At 38.2% G+C, this 20,385-nt stretch overlaps 1 protein-coding gene across 3 annotated transcripts in view; it reads right to left on the bottom strand.

Moving 5' to 3' along the window:
• Positions 1–381: 381 nt before the first annotated feature.
• Positions 382–20,385, bottom strand: part of LOC121430831 (zinc finger protein PLAG1-like) — a 120,945-nt gene continuing 100,941 nt past the window's right edge. For all 3 annotated transcript variants that reach the window (XM_041628248.1, XM_041628247.1, XM_041628249.1), the window contains 3 exons: positions 17,700–17,784; positions 5,000–5,103; positions 382–3,448 (listed from right to left, as the gene is read on the bottom strand). In XM_041628248.1, the coding sequence (XP_041484182.1) occupies positions 1,682–3,448; positions 5,000–5,103; positions 17,700–17,784 (1,956 nt within the window). In that variant the 3' untranslated portion in view covers positions 382–1,681. The remainder of the gene's footprint in view (positions 3,449–4,999; positions 5,104–17,699; positions 17,785–20,385) is intronic.

The raw sequence follows: 20,385 nt of genomic DNA, 5'->3' as shown, positions 1-20,385 counted from the left end.
AATCCTTAAAAGTACAAATTTCATTAAAAAGACACCAAAGTAAAAATAAGAAAAAAAGAATCAAACATAACGAGAGAAAGACTGATATTTTCCGAGGTATTTTTTCGAGTAATACATGCGACATTAACAAATGATATCACCTTGACGGTAGTAACTAATGCATTGAGGACCGTTAGGAAAAAGTGACTGAGCAAAACTACTTTTGCTAGATATTTTCAAGAAATTCCATACTTTTCGTTTCAAATGAAATAAATTTCAAGTAAAATTCTCATTCTCTAATAAGGCAGTAAAATTCCTGTTTCATAATAACTATATATATATATCCTGTAGACTTTGATCTGAATATTCCTCGAATGAAATACTGAAGCATGTTAGGTTTTCCATTTCTGTTTACCCTTTTTAAGTCATCTATTTATAAGCTGCTACTAATTACAATGCAAATCATTTGAAAATGCTGAATAGAGATTGCAAAGAGAGCTCATCGATTTCATCTTATAGCAAATACTAGCTCATTATACTACAGAGGTATGAACAAAATAATTGCACTATATGAGTTGGGCCAAGCGAGGGCAGTATCATGACTAAACATTGTGTTTATATTGAGGCAGCGTTCACACTTATCTACTCGTGTATGTATGCAGCACACTAGTCACACATTGACTTGCTCATTATATACCATTTACGAGCATTTCACACATTAAAACTGGATTATATCAAGGGCTGTATTAAAGTCAGGTTGTAAAAAAATCAACCAAAGAACCTTCGTTGTAAAGCCGTAATCAGCAGGCTTTTCATCTCTCGTGTAAAATCCAGCACACCACCAAAAAATTTAAATAATCCCCCAGCATGTCACATCGTGGCATAACGTACACCTGTCGCCAGGTGTGAATGCACGGGGTAATTGTGTGCTGTGAATACAGTCATATGAAGGTCTTGTTCACACTGGAATTTAATATCCTTAAATCCTCTCGACGCAATGCGAGGGAAACGCGGGTCCATTCACACATCACCACAGTAGCGGGACCCAAGCAGGAATAAATCAATCTAAAGCTCATGGCCATGGTTGGAACCATCATCCCTTTACATCTGAAAGAAGTGATTAGTTTAGTAAAAACTTTCATGGATCTATCCACTGCATCTGAAAAGAAGAGCGATGTCTTATTAAGACAATGCAGGGAACCTTTAAACTGCTCTTTAACAAGCGAACAGATGTTTTTTTCAGAAAAACCAATGACAGATCTGCACCTATCTACCAGTGATGGATGTAACATAGGATGTCATATTTGTAATTTTCATATTTCTGGTATACAAAGCCATTACGATCATTGTCCTGCTTCTTTACTTTTCGAATCTTACAAGAAGAGGAATATACCCTGGATAAGTATGTTCAGTATCGAACATGTTATCTACGAGTTTTACTTACCCACCAATTGTTAAATCGATAGGTAAGTAAAGTGTCATCAAGTAGATTGAAATCACTGTTCCACTAAGAACTTTCCTCTACACGACAAAAATTATTCTTGTAGGTGATGCCTGAGAAGAGAGATATTAGGAATGAGTATGAACTGCTATAGGAACACAAAAAGCTTACATTTCATTAAAGTCAGTATCAGAGATACTTAGCTATGTAGCTGATGATAAGGACTTAGCGGGGTGCTACAAGGTTCGGTAAAAGGAGTGATCACTGGAAAGCCTGGTGAAATCTCGGTAACGAGTGCATCCCGGAGAAGGGAATTTGAGTGGGACCCATGTGCTGCATCTGCACGTGGTTCATGTGGTTGTCCATGTGTGATTGGGGCAGAACCCCCGTCTGGTCTTGGGCATGCATCCCTTGTTGAGGTAGTTGTGTTTGGGGGATGTTGAGAGGGGACTGTGGGAGGGTAGCCGGGGGCGTGTTGGGTGGTAGGGACATGGGTGGCGAAGTCGGTGTTGGAGGAGCAGCAGAGGCAAGCGGCTGCTGCTGTTGCTGTTGTTGCTGCTGCATGGCATTGAGGGGTAAGAACCCCAAGAGCTGGCCCAAGTCTACTCCTCCTGGACCTAACGCTTCCTGCATCATCTGGTTCCGCCCTAGGCTGCAGTTGTCCAGCCCGCCCAGGTCCATCGGGTCATTCATCTTTTGGACCTCGTTCTTGATGGTAACTTTGGGCTGGATCTGGGATTTGAACCTTGGAACAGGAGGGATCTTCAGCAGCTCGGTGAACTGCTGCGGTTGGGACATGGTGCAGGAGGGTGGTGGGATGTTGGCCGCTGGGGGAGCCTGTGGCAATGACTGCTGCATTGGATACATGAACTGCTGCTGATGCTGTTGGCCCATTGGTGACATCTGTTGATGGTGGTGGTGATGATGGTGGGGAAGTTGCTGCTGTTGATGTGGATGTTGTTGAAGATGATGGTGTTGATGCTGGAGTTGATGATGATGATGTTGCTGCTCTTGCAGATGCTGCATCCCGAGCATGTGTTGTACTGTTGTCACCCCAACAGCCTGCAACTGCTCACCTAACCTTACCCGTAATTCCATATCGTCCTCCTTATGACTCTTGCGGGTGTGCCGCACTAAATGGTCCTTGCGCCCAAACCTCTGCCCACATGTCTGACACAAGAAGTCTTTTCTACCCGTATGCACCACCATGTGCCTTCGAACATCCTTGCGCGTGTAGAAGCGGCGGTCACAGTGCTCACACTGGTGCTTCTTCTCCTTCACACCTGTAGATTTCCCTGAATGCAGCTTCAGATGCTGCAACAGTGTCTCTGTGCTCTCAAAGTCCTTCTCACACAATTTACAAACCAGTTCACCTGACGCTGCCGCATGTAACGCCAAGTGCTTCTTGTAGCCCGGCTTGGTACTGTAGACCTTGCCGCATTCGTTGCATCGGTACGCCTCTTTATTTGGATCATGCGTCTGAAGGTGATTCTTCAGGTGATCCTTGCGGTGGAATTTCTTGTTGCAATGCGTGCAGCAATGCATTTTATTCGGTGAATGTGTTGCCATGTGTCGAAGAAGCTTGTACTTGGAAATGAACGCCTTGGTGCAGCCGTTATGAGAACATACAAAGGGCCGTTCACCTGTGTGCATATACGTGTGCGTTTTCAGCTTCTCGGAGTTCACGAATATCTTGGGGCACTCGCCACAAGCGTAAGTCTTGGGTTCTTTTTTGGCGCGTCCCCGTCGAGGTTTACCCGTTTTAGTTTCCTTTTCAGTTTTCAATGCTAGATTTTCTGGCTTTCCCACTTCTCCGTCCAAGATCCAACTTTCGTTGACTACCGTTGTCGGGTTGACAGGCGATTTGACCTTTGGCTTGCGCCCTCTTTTGGCGCGTTTGTTCTCACAGGGATGTGACTCGAGTTGTGCAAAGGTGCTGAAGACTTCGCTGCAGTTGGAGCACTTCCAAGGCTCTGCTGATGGACTGCTGTTATTATTGTTGTCACTGCACTGGTAACTTGTACCGGCCTGCATGCAAAAAGAAAAATAAAGAAGGAGCAAAAGTTAGTTTCTGAATTCAATAAATGTAAACATGGAAAAGATGAAACTAAGAAAGTGAGAACCTATTGGAAAATCTTGAATGATCTTCCAAAGTGCTGTGAAATAGACAATCATTTAATTGTTTGAAAGATAAAAACCAGTTGTGGTAACAATCTCAAAATGAGTTAGAACAGAATCCCATAAAATGACCACCCATGTGTCTGTATGTATAAATACAAAATACTGGCAGGGGCCGGGTAAAATGTTCGAAAGTTATGAAAGTGGTTATATGTTTGAGACACCCAAAACTTTCCCTGGTATTTCAACACAGTTTGACTGAATTTCCTACATCCCTAATGAAATTTGGAAAAAAATAATACAAATTTTGCCTTCACAGTCCTTCACGTTTATAATTTCGTGGAGCTCAATAAATCGCTCTCCTTATTTTTTTTGAGGAGCTCAATTGAGCTCCTGAGAATCGCTCTCTGTGAGGAGCTCAAATCAATTCATTACAATACATGTATGATAGATTTTTCTTAACATTGTATATATGTAATAGCTGTGTTAGCTTTTAATTAATCTGTGGTGAAACTAGGCCTGGGTCACGTCAATACATTTACAAGATGTCGTACGCGCTCCTGCTAAAAAAGAAAAATAAAAAAATAAAACAATTGCTAAAATTCACATTTACATCTTTAAATCCATGAAATGGCCTTCTTTTTTACATAATTCCTTGGAATTACTTTGATTTAGTTGAAAACTATCAGAAAATGAAGAATATTCACCACTTTCCCGACTCTGATTTCAACTTACCTCGGTATATATTGTAGTCCCACATATAGACTTCCATGGTGTTGCCATGAAAGTCTACATATGGGACTACATGGGACTGCAATATTTACCGAGATTAATTTAAATCAGAGTCGGGAAAGAGATGAATATTCTTCATTTTTCTGATAGATTTCAACTAAATCAAAGAAATTTCAAGAAATTATGGAAAAAAGAAGGACATTTCATGGATTTAAAGATATTTAAAGATGTGAAATGTGAAATTTTAGCAATTTTTTTCTCAATTTTTTTTTTTTTTTTGAGGAGCACGATTTTTTGCTCTCCTTTTTTTTTTAAGGAGCGCAGTAGGAGCGCCGGCACGATCACGCTCCTCAAAAATGAAGGTTTGCCTTCAGACGATTGTTTACAAAAATAATTCTTATCCACAGGAACCAGAAAAGGATATCGGCAAAGAAGATAGAGAATAAAGAGATAAGGAGGGATGGATAACACATAGAAATGAGATAAAGGGGAAGATGAATGCCTCGATAGAGCAAGGAAATCATAGGACACATCTACCTCTAGCAACTGGAAGCAGCACTCAAACTGGAAGAAAAAAGTATAATGAAGATAAAGAGAGATACAGAGAGAAGACAGAGATAGAAACTGGGAGAGTGAGAGAGAAAGGGAATTGAACTAGATGAAAGAGTAGAAAAATGGGAACAGAAAAAGGAGAAGACAGAATGAATTGATAATTATTTGATACCATACCTCTGCTGGCTCCTGGTGCGAGTTCAAGGTCGTGAGGAAGGCTTCTTGCGTGTGATTGTGTTTAAACGGTGGAGTCGGGATAGACAGATCGCTCATTTGCTCATCTGGCGAAGAAGACAAAAACAAACGACAAAGTTGAAGTCGGGGTCGACACAGTGCTCTCATTTTCCCCGAGCAAATCAAATCTCTATTGAAACCCCTTCCCTAGGCCTTCATAAACAGAAACTTTGGGAAAAAAGTTTGATTGAAGCGTAAGGCCATGCAAGCAATATCCAATACAATTTTCTGCTGCAAGTGCCCTTCTCCCGAAAACAGTAGCCCCTGTACACGCAGGGCTTGATACATATATGAGATTTGCAAACTCGATAATTAGTCACAATGGCTAAATTTGGAGCACAACATCCCTCAGTGATGAAACCGATGAACATTTTTACTATTAACTCTATCACTATTCATCCGTGGACATTGCATAATGAATGTTCCGACACAGGGGCTTACTAGTAGGAGCGAAATGGGCATGGGGAAGGGGGGCGTATACAGCCACTCTTTCTCTCTCTCTCTATTTCTTTTCTCTTCATATTACATAACAGTTGAAGGAAAGTTTACAGGGAGACAGGTGCAGGATTTGGGATGAACTCGTCATGTCTTCGCAATGTGATCAGCCAGGAGCTGTCCAACAATGTGTTAGAAGTCGAGCGAAGAGGGGCAAGTGTACTTTTATACTAAGAGGAAAATGGCGCATGTCGGTGTAAAAACAAAGACAGAAAAAAAAGTAGCAGAGGGCATATACAAAATATGAAACTAGCTATATAAAGTTCCCATGTAAAAAGGCCTTCTCCATGGTTCAAACCGAGTTAATCTGAAACAGACTCTTTAAATCCAATAAACATTTTTTAAACCCCCTGCGAGTACCCGTGTCTGTTAGTTGAGGAATGGGGGGGGGAAGGGGTTGGATTAAACATCACATTAAATTACATAGGTAGATCTACATCTCTTTTAAGTCGAAATACAATATTGAATGGTGTTAGACTGATTTGTAACAGGGGACATTTTGATATCAGATACAAATGATTCTGCACAGCTGCTAAATCAAACTGCATGTTACTCATCAGAAATATAGATGATTAATGTATGTGAGATAATGTTGGCTTTCAACGACAATAAGCAGATTTAACTGTGGTTAGATGACGCAGACTGAAACTAACTGGAGTAACGCATCATGTCAAAAGATGTGTGTTTATTCTCTCAAAGCGGTCAGGAAACGAGGAAGGACTCTGTTTTACAAGAAAGTAATTACAGCCTGCATGAATATCAAAAGCTTCCCATTTAATGCGAATCGTATGAAGAAGGGGTGTCAGGGTAACCATTTTTTACCCCCCTCCAGGAAACTAAACCTGAATTAGTTACCCTTTATTCTTACCCTGACCATTTTCCCCTTCAAGTGTTGGTATCCTATAACACATCCTGCATGCGTGGGCTGATACACTCGGCATGTCAAGGAATAACATGGTACCAGGTACTTCACCTGGGTTGAGTGCGGCACAATGTGGATAAATGTCTTGCTGAAGGAAATCAACAGCTGGGGTAGTTCTTGAATCCATGACGCTCTGATCAAGAGAGAGAGTCAGGACCACAACACCATGAATCAAGGGAAATTATTCTTCGATCCTGTGGGTTTGAGCCGATGGGTCAGAGTAAAACAGGAAGTTTTCGCAACCACTATGCAGATGCTTTCTGGAACATTGAGAACCTATTGTCAAAAGCTCTTCATGGCAAAACAGCCTTTGTCGAAAATCGATGAATCAAAAGAGCACTGCCATCCAGGAACCTGGACAAACAACATATTTGCAATTTTTCGTCAGCTCAGAACCCAAGGACGATCTGCTGTCCCAATCAGCAATTTTCGACAATGACCTCTAAGCCTTTCACTTTGATTCGATGAGCATTTTCAATAGATTCTCAACATTACAAAAGTCGTTGCGTAGTGGTTGCAAAAACTTGCTGTTGAAGCTGAAGACGCCACAAAGCATGTGACGGTCTACAGCAAAAACTTGACATTCGGCCAACGTTGCATGGCCCTTGCAGATGTTCATCATCAATGTGCGATTTCAGACTTATTTCTAGGAAAGTTTGATCCTTTAAATCCTACAGGTGATCACGGTGGTAGAGTCATCCACCCACTCACCCACCCAACCCTTATGCTTCCCTGAGAGAAGTCACAATTACGGGGGTGTTTCAACTGCCAACTGACAAGAGATGGTTTCAAACAAACTCGATATAAAGCAAATTACCTGTAAATTAACAAGAACCTGTTAAGGCCTCAATATACATGTAACTGACAGTAAGTGAACTTCACCATAAAAATGGAACATAGTGTAAAAGTTATGCCATATGAAGTCAGGTCATGAAATAGTACATTCAATAAAGTTTGTTTCTCTGGGCTCGCCCAACATTGTCGTGCTGTTGTCTACATTCAACACTCAGCATGAAGGAGTGCATTTTGTGGTAGGGTTCACTTAAACTTTCTTGCACAACTGTATTTTACACATCACTCCCTACTGAACCAGACCCTTTATTAGTGTAAGTTCTCAAACCTATGAATATGCCCAAAGTTGTCTGTGTAGCAGAAATTATGACATCCAAGGCTCCACACAATCTTTTCTTGGTGGCCTAATAGGTTCACCAAAATGTTCAATTTCATATTTGTGGTGGCCCACAAAGCAAATCTGGTGGTCTTAAAACAATAGAAAACATTACAATTTATCAAAATTTTTGGTTGCTCGACTGGACCAACTCTCATTTTTTGTTGCCCCAAACCACTGCTGATGACAAGCCCTGCAATATCAATGAAGTGTACTGGTGACAGATTATATAACTGATTTAAAAACAGATTGTAGGAAGTACAATCTATCCTAATAGCAATGTGGAACTGTAGTTTGTGACAGATTATATGTAACTAGTTTAAAGACAGATTGTAAGACGTACCATCTATCATAATACTAGCAATGTGGAACTGTACTAGTGACATATTATGTAACTGTAAAGACAGACTTCAGAAAGTACAATCTACAAGTGCGGAATGTGACTTGGAACTATACTTGATTGATTACATAACTGACTGTAAAACAGATTAAAAAGACAAATTCCATCCAGTGATCAACCATAATATCAATGGAGACCTGTATTCGTGACTAATTATTAAACACACTGGAGAAAGTATATCAGTCATATAGTAGCAATGTTGGACTGTACTAGCGACTGATTGTGAACTGATTTAAAGACAGATTGCACAGAATTCCCGGGGGGCCACTTCCATTCACGAGTGGATACCATGCGCGACCATGGGGTCTCAAAAAGCACCCTAAACACGCAATTTCCATCTTCTGAAAATGCACTCCTTAACAAGTATTGGCGTGTGAACCCTTAACAAGCATTGGAAACAAATTGATACTCTTGGCAAATATTCCCTGAAATGAACCCCTAAACAAGTACATTTTGTTACGGGTCCTTTGGTCGTCGGCTTTACCTTATTTGGTTTAGTACGACCCCACCTTCTACACCTCGCGCAAATCGGACTCTAAACACGAAGTGTTGGGGCAAAAAGGACATCCTTTATAAAACATTTGAATTTTGTTTTATCACTATTACAGCTGCAATGATTGCTCTTTTCCTTATTTTTTTAAAAGAGCTATGGAGTCAGGATAAAGTTTAGGGTTAAGAATATTGCAAAGATTACGATTAGGGCAATGGTCGCTAAATGTCACAGAAACAAGAAGGTGCAACCAGTATAGTATGCGTATGGTAAAATTCCTCTGACCAAACATTAATTCTCAGGTATCAATTCATAACAGGAATTATTGGATATTTTTATCAAAGTATTTTAACATGAGTTACAAGGAAAAAAACTGTGGTTCTCAGGCAATTAAATCAAGGAAAGTTTTCAGATCTGACAACTTTCCATGATTTAATTGCATGAGAACCAGTTTTAAATGACTGGAACAATCACATAGGTCCCTGAATTATGTCCTGATAATCGGGGGGGGGGGGGGGGGGGGGATAATCTGAACAGTGTTTGACCTCTGTTACATCAAGAAAATTGTTGGTCCAGGGCCTGCCTTGGGTAGGAAAGAAATCCGATGTAAACAACATCCCAAACCAATCTCGGGCCACCTTTTAACCAACCTGGCCAAGACCACCTCCAGAGGTAGTCTCAGGCAGGCCCAAGTCCACTGATTTTTAGATGTAAACGCAAACCTTCCTTGAACCTGCCTCAGTCCGTTTGCCAGCTGTCGCAAAATACGTCATAGCACGCAAATTTCCATATAAAGGAGAGAGGGAAGAGAAGTAAAAAATGGAAGAGGAAGGAAAAGCAAAAGGAGAAGAAAAGGAGGAGGAGGAAGAAGAAGAAGAGGAGAAGTATAGGGAGTGGAAAGTGGAATACAAAGTACGTAAGCATTCCCTGTACAACTTAAGTACTTCACAGCATTTACATCTTTTTTCCCCAATATTTCCCTCTTACGCGGGAAATGCCTAAATATCCCGGAAAATTGCCAACCCTGCCTATCTTTGATTTCCTCTTTAAAAGTGTGAATGCACCTTGTGCGACGACATGCACGGTCACCACACTGCTCTGGACCCAACGGCCTCCCCTGGATCGGGAGGGAGTGACGAAACGCTTCGTCACCATGATTGACCCACAAACTCTACCATGCCAGAACACTTGCGGTTACGTTGCTTTCCTGCCTTAGTCACCCGCCTCCCTGAGCTCGGTGCGAGTCGCCCTGTTCACATTGTGGACCCATCAAAACTGCTCTCATTCCCAAGCCCTGTTCCAAGTGACCCTGTTCACATTGTCAACCAATCAGTAATTCCTAGCCCCTGTTTTAGGTGACCTTGTTCATAATGTTGACCCATCATTACTTCTCTCATCCCCCAGTCCCTTTTTAGGTGGCCCTTTTCACATTGTTGTCTATCAGTTCTGCTGTCATTCCCAAGCCGCGTTTCAAGTGACCCTGTTCACACTGTCAACCCATCAGTTATTCCTTAGCCCCCGTTTTAAGTGGCCCTGTTCATATTGTCGACCCATTAGTACTGCTGTCATTCCTTAGCCCCCGTTTTAAGTGGCCCTGTTTATATTGTCGCCATATCAGTATTGCTGTCGTTCCTTAGCCCCCTTTTGAATGGCCATGTTCATATTGTCGACCCATCAGTACTATTGTCATTTCTGAGCCATGTTTTAACTGGACCTGTTCACATTGGGGACCCATCTGTCATCTTGCACACAAGCCATGAATGTTATTCCTAGTCACCCTGGATCCACTGTATATGGCCCTGTTCATATTGGGGATCTATATGCAAACAAAAACCAATAAACTTTTTTGCCATGGTAGCTCTAGCTATAATGAAGAATCCTCTATGCATGGCCCCCTTTACATCAAAGGTGCACCAAGTGCATTGGTTATCTATTGCTGTAATGTATTTCATCATAACGGAGACACATCATTTACACATTTATAAAAAAAATAAAACAATTATGATTTCATGTAATAATATAAGAAAAAGGAAAGTGTGGATGTGACATTATGCCTAGAACTGCTTTACCGGAATAATGCAAATCATTAAAATTCAATAACTTTGTTTTTTGTTATCCGATTTTATGAAATTTTCAGCATTTTGCTCTGTGAATTTTACTCTTATTTATTTAGATATAAATATCTTCAGCCTGGAGTATCCCTTTAATTAAGGATACTATTATTAAACATTATGTGTTCCAACATCCGAATTTGACATACTGATAATCAGGCCAGGAACTCCGTAAACTGAAGTTCGACATCACAGAAAAAATCAAACAAGGGCATGCGTATTATCATTTGTTGAAAAAAGACCCTTCTACCAGCAAAATACCATGACTATTTGGCTAATTTCAGGGATATTGCTCTCTTTTTAAAGGACAAGTCCACCCTAACAAAAACTTGATTTGAATAAAAAGAGAATAAAAATCAACAAGCATAACACTGAAAATTTCATCAAAATCGGATGTAAAATAAGAAAGTTATGACATTTCAAAGTTTCGCTTCATTTCACAAATACAGTTATATGAACGAGCCAGCTAAATCCAAATGAGAGAGTCGATGATGTCATTCACTCACTATTTCTTTTGTTTTTTATTGTTTGAAATATGAAATATTTTGATTTTCTCGTCATTGTCATGTGAAATGAAGTTTCATTCCTCCCTGAACACGTGGAATTCCATTATTTTAACATTTTGTGCTTCAGGCAAGGAAGTCCTAATAGTCAAATTCGTAAAAATTGAAATATTGTATAATTCAAACAATAAAAAACAAAAGAAATAGTGAGTGAGTGACATCATCAACTCTCTCATTTGGATGTAACTGGCTCGTTCATATTACTATTTTGTTAAAAATAAGCGAAACTTTGAAATGTCATAACTTTCTTATTTTACATCCGATTTTGATGAAATCTTCAGCATTGTGCTTGTCTGATTTTTCTCTATTGATTCAAATCAACATTTTTCTGAGGTGGACTTGACCTTTAAATCCGACATCATTCAGTATAGCATTACAAATACTGCACACACGGGTGGTCACTTCACTAGAATTTGATAGCACCACACAGCACGAGTTCATGTTTAAAGGAAACCAAAACCCAAGAAGAGAGGCAATCTTATTGGAAAATGAAAGGAACAATTTAAAAAGTTTCATCAAAATCGGTTATGAAATAAGCAAGTTATGGGAGTTTGAAAACTCTTGTTGTACTTTCTATGGGCATCCTCAAATCGGCAAACGTGCTTCAAAATGGCTGATTTTGTGGACAAATCTCCATTTGTTTTGTACACAAATTTAATCCACACCATATATGTCAAGGCCAGGAGGTGATAATGTGAAATATGTAAAATAAAGGTGAAAATCTGAAAATATGTGTACAAAACAAATGGAGAGTTGTCCACAAAATCAGCCATTTTGAAGCACGTTTGCCAGTTTGAGGATCCACATAGAAAGTACAACACTTTTTAATCTTCCATAACTTGCTTATTTCATAACCGATTTTGATGAAACTTTTTGTAAATTGTTCCTCTCATTTTACTCTTTCCAATGAGATTGATTCTCTTCTTGGGTTTTGGTTTCCTTTAAAAGCATCATTTTCCCCCCTTCAAATTATCAAAACGTGGGCATCTTCTTGTCTTGATAGTAAGTTGCCAATAACCACAAATGCCATTGAATCAAATCAAATGAATGATTTGAAAACACAATGCTACATGTGTATGTTGTTGGTCAATGTGCTCAATGCAGAGATGCCACTAGGTCTCCTTTAAAAAATTGTAATAAGGACTGAAGTCATAAAGTGGCATCCTTACATAGATCTGTTTCAAATGAGTTTAAATAAATTTTAACTTTTTCTCTTTACTCTCTCCCCTTCTGCCTCTTTCCATCTTCTATAATCAAAGATTAAAATCCTGGAATTCATTTTACGATTGAAAACAATTTAAACAGTATTAACACATACAACTGATCAATGCAAAATAATGGGAGCTAAAGGCATCAAACATAAACAAAATACTTTTCAACTCTGAACAAAGATACACCCTGTGGTAATAAAGCAAGTTGAGATCACCACTGACTGAAAGAATTTACATAAAAATACAATGAAGCAACCATGTTGTGGACTTCTAACATGATCTTCCCTTTCAAAGTCTGACATAAACAAAGTCAAAGTTCCCAGGGTTCGGGAGCTCATAGACAGTGAACACCTGGGGGGGAAATGGGAACGTCAACAAGTTTGCGTTCGGTTCGGGAAGCGAAAATTAGTGAAACCCTTGTAGCAGCTAATGAAGTTGCTAAACTACGACGGCGGAAAAGCAAGTCCAAAGTTCCGAGCCAGAGTATTCTCCCGAGGTGTGCCCGTCACTCGGCACTTATTTACTTCTATGGTGATACTGATCTGTATAGTGCATAGATGCACCCAAGCACCTAAAGGGATTGTCCTCACTGCTTCTAGGATGTGGAGATAGTACACATGCACGGCACGCACAACCCCACTGTCATAGGCACTCCGGTACATCATCAAGCACTTCTTGTGCACATCATAGCTATCGAGCAGCTATGGGAATGAGCCCCAGAGTGCTCAGATACATTATGTGATATGTATGTACATTAACCGGGTAGTAGACCTTTTTAAGTTTGAAAAAAAAATGTATATCGACAGTACTTGTAGGATGGAAGGATGTGTTTCCACTGCCACAATGACTACCATTCACGATGTGCAAGAACATGTGGCGCACAACCCCCTGTTGAGATACATACAGTGTACACATGCCTACTTGGTAGCTAACTGGATAGCTATTGGAAATGTGAACGTACATATGGACCGAGTAAAAAAGCTATTGAATGTGTGTGTGCGCACAGATGGAAAGGAAATTTGGCTGATTAGAGCACACTTAACGCTAGGAAATAAGATAATATGAAGTATTGATACTTGTGGTTTACACTCGGAAAAAAAAAGCATCAAGTTAAATGGCATATAGCCCTCGTATCATTGCGACAGTGACAGCGGAAACAGAAGACAGACAGTTGGGAAATAAAGAAATGATCTGATAATGAGCAATCACTCACAGAATAGTAAAGCCCTACAGTGAATGGCATTTTATGATGCTAAATTATCAAAGAGGGGGAAAGCAAGCAAGCAAAATAAACAACTAACAAAATACAAATTACCGTTATCTTAATTGAATAAAAGTCAATTATTCATTAATTTATGATTTCACCTGTCAATTCCACTGATTTACTTAATTATTCATTTATTAACATATATTTATTTTGAAATTCATAAATCTAATCAATATTACTCTTTTTTATTCATTGATGCATTAAAGAATAATTGCTGAAAAATTCTTTCGAAAGTATTACATGTATTAATGTTGTATTTGCAACACTCTATAATAAAGCAGGACTGATTATATTAAAAAAACATAATTTTATCAGTAATATAACTACAAGCATCTAAGTTGAGTTCATGTTAATTATGCATCATTGCACGGCAAAAGAGCCTCTTCCGAAATGAAACAATCACCAAAAATGTGAACACTCTAATTACTCATACTCCGATAATTCAAACTTAATTGATCTAATATGTTACATGACTAACGGCCCTGAAGAAGACACACACACAAACCCTTTAATAATTTCTTCTCTTATTCACAGAACAGAATAACCAAACTTAAATCAAAACAACAGAATAGTTTTTAGAAAAGCCCTGGTTTTGTTTTTGTGCCAAATTTCACGGCGTTTTTTTAACAATCTCCTTTTACAAAAATCTGTTTTTATAAAGAAAAAGCAGCGTGCACATCGAGATAATTCACAATCCAACAGATGTTTGGTGCATATTTTTATAACTCTTCTCTGCTTGATCTAATTAACCAATAATCGTATAAATTTAACCTAAAATAGCATTCTACATGAAAGTTCCTGTGTACGAAAATAGCACAACAATCAATTACATACTTTTGCAATATCACACATACAAGCAGTATTGCATCATGCGTGTTGAAAGGCCTCATTATACCTATTTTAAAACTTTACCAAACATTAATACTTCTCAATGAAACATTCTTCTTCATTTGACCAACTTGGCAACACTATTGATGCATTTTTATTTTATTTTTTCAACAATCAATTACATACTTTTGCAATATCACACATACAAGCAGTATTGCATCATGCGTGTTGAAAGGCCTCATTATACCTATTTTAAAACTTTACCAAACATTAATACTTCTCAATGAAACATTCTTCTTCATTTGACCAACTTGGCAACACTATTGATGCATTTTTTTTTTTTTTAATTTTATCGAATTTGCTAGTGCGCATGGAAAGACATTTTATATTAATTTGTCCATGACAGTTCAAATATAAGAACATTAATAATTTTTGTTTTTCAATCAATTTGCAACCAGTGAAAAATGGTGATGCAATACAAATGGGTACAGTATGTGTGCATTTAATTTTATCATTCCAATCTGTATTTTTTTTATTTCTACAGCTCCAGAACATGAAGATTTTGGGAAGCATAATAGTGTTCACTTTTATTATAGGTTTAGAACAAAATGGTAGTCTACAGGTTAAAGGAGAATAAAGTTGCCTCTGGTATTTTGGATAATTTGCACAGCATCGTGAACGTTTTATTCAAATGACTAACTACATTTGGATATTGTCAACGAATGGGAAACAAACCAAGATAAGTACTACATCAATCACGCAGATCCACCGCTAATACAAGTGACATTGAATGGGGGGTGATTCACACGTCGGTAAAGCCCCGCAAAGCTCCAGTAGAAACGGGGCTTAAAGGCGACGCTTCCAGCCTGCACTGGGCTGATATAAATAGAAGAAAGCCGGCTTGTTTTCTTGGGGTTGCCGAAAGTTTCCGGAACTACTTCCTATAATTAACAACATGGCAATCTGCGTCCTTTTAAAACCAGGTATACGTTTTCAGGTTCAAATAAAAAATTATATATTTCAATTTTATCATATAAATAGCTAAAGAATACACTTCTATCTAATCTTTACTTAACTCTTTGCACACTGAATTAATTTTGGGGGTATAATAATGACAATTATTTCCTTGTTATTATCTTTAATTCAACATTTCTTTATTACGCCATTGATGCTTATTATTATTATATAGATGTCATCCAAGAACTAATGCCTTTTATTAGCTTTAGGGGAGAAAACTAATCATCATAATTATTGAATTTAACTTTAACGTTAGGCCTAACCGTTCAGACTAGACCCTAGATCTAATGCTTAATTCGGTTCATAAAATACATCTGGACTGCTTTGACATTCGAGACATGTTTGTTTCTTTCGGCTCACGGGTACCGCACCGGCCAGACCATGCCCTCGGGCAAAGCACTTGGGCATAGTCGCGTTGCGGTCCCCTTGAGCCTCTAGAAACAACCATGCCTCTCAAAGCAGTCCATATATCTATATTAGCGGCGACTTTTCACAACTTACTGCCTAAAATCGGCAACATTGGATAAGCATTAACCAGGGTGCTACATAACTTTTTAGAAGCACTTGCCCAGTTGGGCAAGTAAATTTTTGAATAGTTGGAATGTACTTGCCCAATAATCTATTACACTTGCCGATAAAATCCTTGAAAAACAAAGGTTTACCTCTTCAAAAGAAAGTTTTGCGGTTTCATAAACCATTGACCTTTTTCTCTCTTTTGACATGAACTGGTCTCCCATGATATTGCATTTCTTTTTTCCAAGGTGATTTTATCTTGCCTGCCATGACCAAAATTAGGGTCAATATCAGATCATATTAACCCTAAGTTTGGTCATTCTGTGAGAATTTTGCTTGCCCAATTCGGGCAAGTAGTTCTGGTCTTCGCTTGCCTGGCTCTAACGTTTACTTGCCCCAGGTAATCGGGCAAGTGCTTATGTAATACACTGCATGAACATTGCAATTAATGGGGACTTCCCCCAGGCTCTTTTGAGCAATTCGGGGGCTAAGTCCACCTGCAGACCCCATGTTACACTTTCCCTGTCATACACAAAAACATGTAAAAAGGTAGAATTCTTTTCAACAGCCAATATAAGTGTAAAAACTATATGAATTTTTAGCAATGTTTATTGTGGGGAAAATCATTCAAAATATACCTGTTAACAGTTCTTGAGATCAAAGAATACCCAGACAGTAAAGACACCGATTTACATTTTTTTTCCAATGATGTTATTTTTTATGAACCTTACGGTAGTTGTTTAAAAGATTCAAACAGGTGTACGGAATGTAACACAACAAAGTATGATTTTTTTCTAAAATTAATTCTTGAAATCATGGTTGTTTTAAAAGTAAAACAACAAATGCAAGGTCCATACAGTGAACAGCATTTTATAAAACATTTTAACAGTATTTTTACTGTGCCAATATTCAGGGCCTATTTTTCATGTTTGCATGTATGTACAAGCATGGCATCAAACTTTTCATGACAGTGCATCGTACTCCCACCCTCGCAACATCTCCCCCTGCCCCCAACCCCCCCCGCCCAAAAGTTCCGCCACCTTATCTGACACATTTGCTTTGAAATAAATTAGGCTAACAGCACATTTTACAGCTAAAAAATGAGGGTGTTAAACCATACTAGAATAGTTGTAGTAGTCAGTAATAGTATTTGGCTCATTTGAGAAGAAAAAGCCGCCTTTTTTAGAATGTTTCCTGATCCCTGACTCTTGCGTGACCTTAAACGATTTCCATTCATAGAAGTGAGACTGGCAGCCAACTGGACCGGTTCCTAAAGCAACAAAAATAACCTTTGGCACGGTATCACATGGAAATTCAAAGCACTCGCTGCAAAACGATCATTTCCGATTAGCGATGATCACCTGGTTTGAAAAGTTTACATCGCTTTGGAGCGAGCCAAGAAAAAAAGAGGGATGAAAAGAACCAAATGGAGAGAGTTTGATCAAAGAACATAGGAGCATTAAATGCATCCAATGTTCAATGACGATTTCCCGTTAATGATGATCGCCAGGGACATGAAACACAAAGGTTGGGAATTAATTGATCGCTTTTGTTACTAAATAAATTGTACATTGTAGTCAATGGAGGGGGAAGAGGGATGTGCCCCTTATTTTTAGTGACTATCCATGTCACCTGAACATGCCCTATGCCTAACTTACCCTGCCTTCCGAGTACGTGTGAGTTGAGGAGCTTGGCATAGTCCGATGCATACCACACTTTGAGTTCTGTGTGGGGTGAAATTGGCTGGGGGAAACAAAAAAGAGAAAAAGAAATTAATTAACAACACACATTTGCAGGGGATACCCCCAGACGGTCTTTGTAGTAAGTTGGTCACTCTGGACAGGTTGCAAGGTGTAGGACAATGCTATAAAAGACTTTAATCCCCACTTACTAAAAGTCTAATTAAAAGAATCAAGAAAAACAAGGAATGAGGCCAACAGAGATAACACAATAGTGTAACATGAAAATAAAAGGAATCATTAACAAACAAAAGCTATTAATATGAAGCTTAACAGATTGGGAGCCAAGGGGGGGGGGGGGAGATATGAAGAAAACAAAAGTAACGGCCCTTCAGATATAGGGTTAAAATGAAAGGCTTGATTAAAAATATTTAAAAATTAAAGAAAAAAAAATATGACCCCCATTAAAAAAAGCAAAACAAAACACCCCTAAAAACCCCAACAGTGAGGTGTTCCTTTTCGTTGACTTCCAAGATAACACTTAAAAGATAATCTTCGATAAAATCATCAAAACAAAACATAGTGCCAAAGCATGAAAAGGGAAACACGTAAATGTGCAAAAATAAAGACTGCTTACATATTCGGCCAAATTTCACAGGCATACAAATATATGGAGGTGTTTATTTTAGAACTTAAATAGCTGACATTTGAAAAAGCATCAGCACAGGCCAACCATGGAGATAAATAAGAAAATAAGATTAGACCGTCTGCGAGGAAATAAGATGAAATTACGATCATAACCCAACATCTAGCTGGATTGAAAAAAAAGGACAAGAAAAAAAATATGCCATGATATAGGAGCAAAAAAAGGTCTGGGAGAAAAATAAATTTAGATAAATTTTCAGAAAAAGAGTGACATCGCATTTCTGGCATTGTCTCTACTTTGAAATCTATAATTCTGCACAGTATCATAACAAATATGTCTCCTCTGTAATCATAGGAAGAATAATATTTTCATTTTTTTCAATGGAAGGGGAGCGCATTACCGGAACATGCACGCTGGGAATTCATGTAGGAATGTTGCTGATGAAAGAAAAGGCTAAAAAGAGAGCAACTTCAAAATTCTAAAATGTAGAAACAATTTATAATCTGTGTATATCAACATAGTTTTCTTAAAACAATTTTTACTTCAAGGACAGTAAACAATAAAAAGTGGATTTTTCATTCAAAATCACTAAAACAATGTCTTTTACCAACACAAAATATAAAATCATAAAAAACAAGGGAAGGTCTTTAGTTACAGATCATACAGAATGTAATAACTATTAAAAAACATCACAAAAAACAAGATTGTGAGAAATTTTGAAGGAGTATTGTTCATACATTAGTAAAAACTCATTCAAAATATTTTTTTAATTTTTAATATAAAAAGGGAGAAAGAATACAGTATCAATAATTATCTAATGTCAATCATATTAATGAAACTATTTAACTCATTCAAAGCATTTGAAAATACCCAGTCAAGTTTGCTTTGGTGACAAACTTATTTACTTTGAAAACTGGTACAGGAAACTGTTTATAAACCAACCTGCTCATAAAGACCACTTTCTTGTTTCTCTTGGCAGTCTTCCTATAAACATGTTTCAATGCACTCTCAGAAATTTGGTTCAAATGACCTTTAACCAACAATTGGTTAAAACAGAATCACATGCAAAATTAATTGTGACTTTTTTTTACCTTGAACAGTTTGTTGATTAATACTTTACCCAACAGGCAGTCTTTCAGGTTTCACTGCACTCTCTCAAATTTGGTTCAAATTTACTGTTCATTTAAATCAAAATCACATGCAAAGTGAGTTGCGATCTTTTTTAACCAACAATTGGTCGGTTCTTATTTTATCCAACTTAAGTGTTGATTAAAAATGCATTTGAGTGTCTGTTAAGAATTCACTTTGAAAAATACAAGGGCAGAACGAGATTGGAAATGCAAACTTACTCTAACATTGTAAACGAATAAGCCGATTCCTACATTCACTTTTTATCCTTCCAAAGGCGGATTCCTACATTCACATTTTATCCTTCCAAAGGCCGATTCCTACATTCACTTTTTATCCTTCCAAAGTGCACTTTAAAAAGTTTTTCTTCATTGGAACCTGACATTCGTATGTATCCTATCCTGTAATACTGTAACTGCCTGACCTGCAATTCTTCCAACACGCTACATGGCACGACTAAGCCTCAAAGCTGGCCTGCATTACGTTAGTGTTTATTTCGAGCGGCAAAGAATTTTTCATAAAAATAGTCCCAACCAAAACGAACAGATCTACCCAAGAACACTGGAGTGTGTGATTTGCTGGGGGAGTGCTATAAATGGAATAATAATCTACTTTGAAAGTGTAAGAAGTTGTGATTGCGTGATAAGTCTAATACTCAAAGAGGAAAGCAGGATACTTTATGCCGAATCAACGCAGAGTAACGATGAACTCTGTGCGCTTTCTACAGTGAGGAAAGTTTGAGGTACTGAAATTGAAAAAAAAAGGATGAAGTTTGTCATATTGAAACTTCTTTACAAGAGTTATCTCCTATAATTATTTTAACAAACGCGTTATTTACTAGAATGAGGGAAATCTACCAAATCGGATCAAACATGTTTTCTTTATCTTAGA

This window comes from Lytechinus variegatus, chromosome 17 (assembly GCF_018143015.1).
Source record: "Lytechinus variegatus isolate NC3 chromosome 17, Lvar_3.0, whole genome shotgun sequence".
Classification (NCBI taxonomy): Eukaryota; Metazoa; Echinodermata; class Echinoidea; order Temnopleuroida; family Toxopneustidae; genus Lytechinus; species Lytechinus variegatus.
Note: the sequence above shows the minus strand (reverse complement) of the source record. Positions and strands in the feature narration are given on the sequence as shown.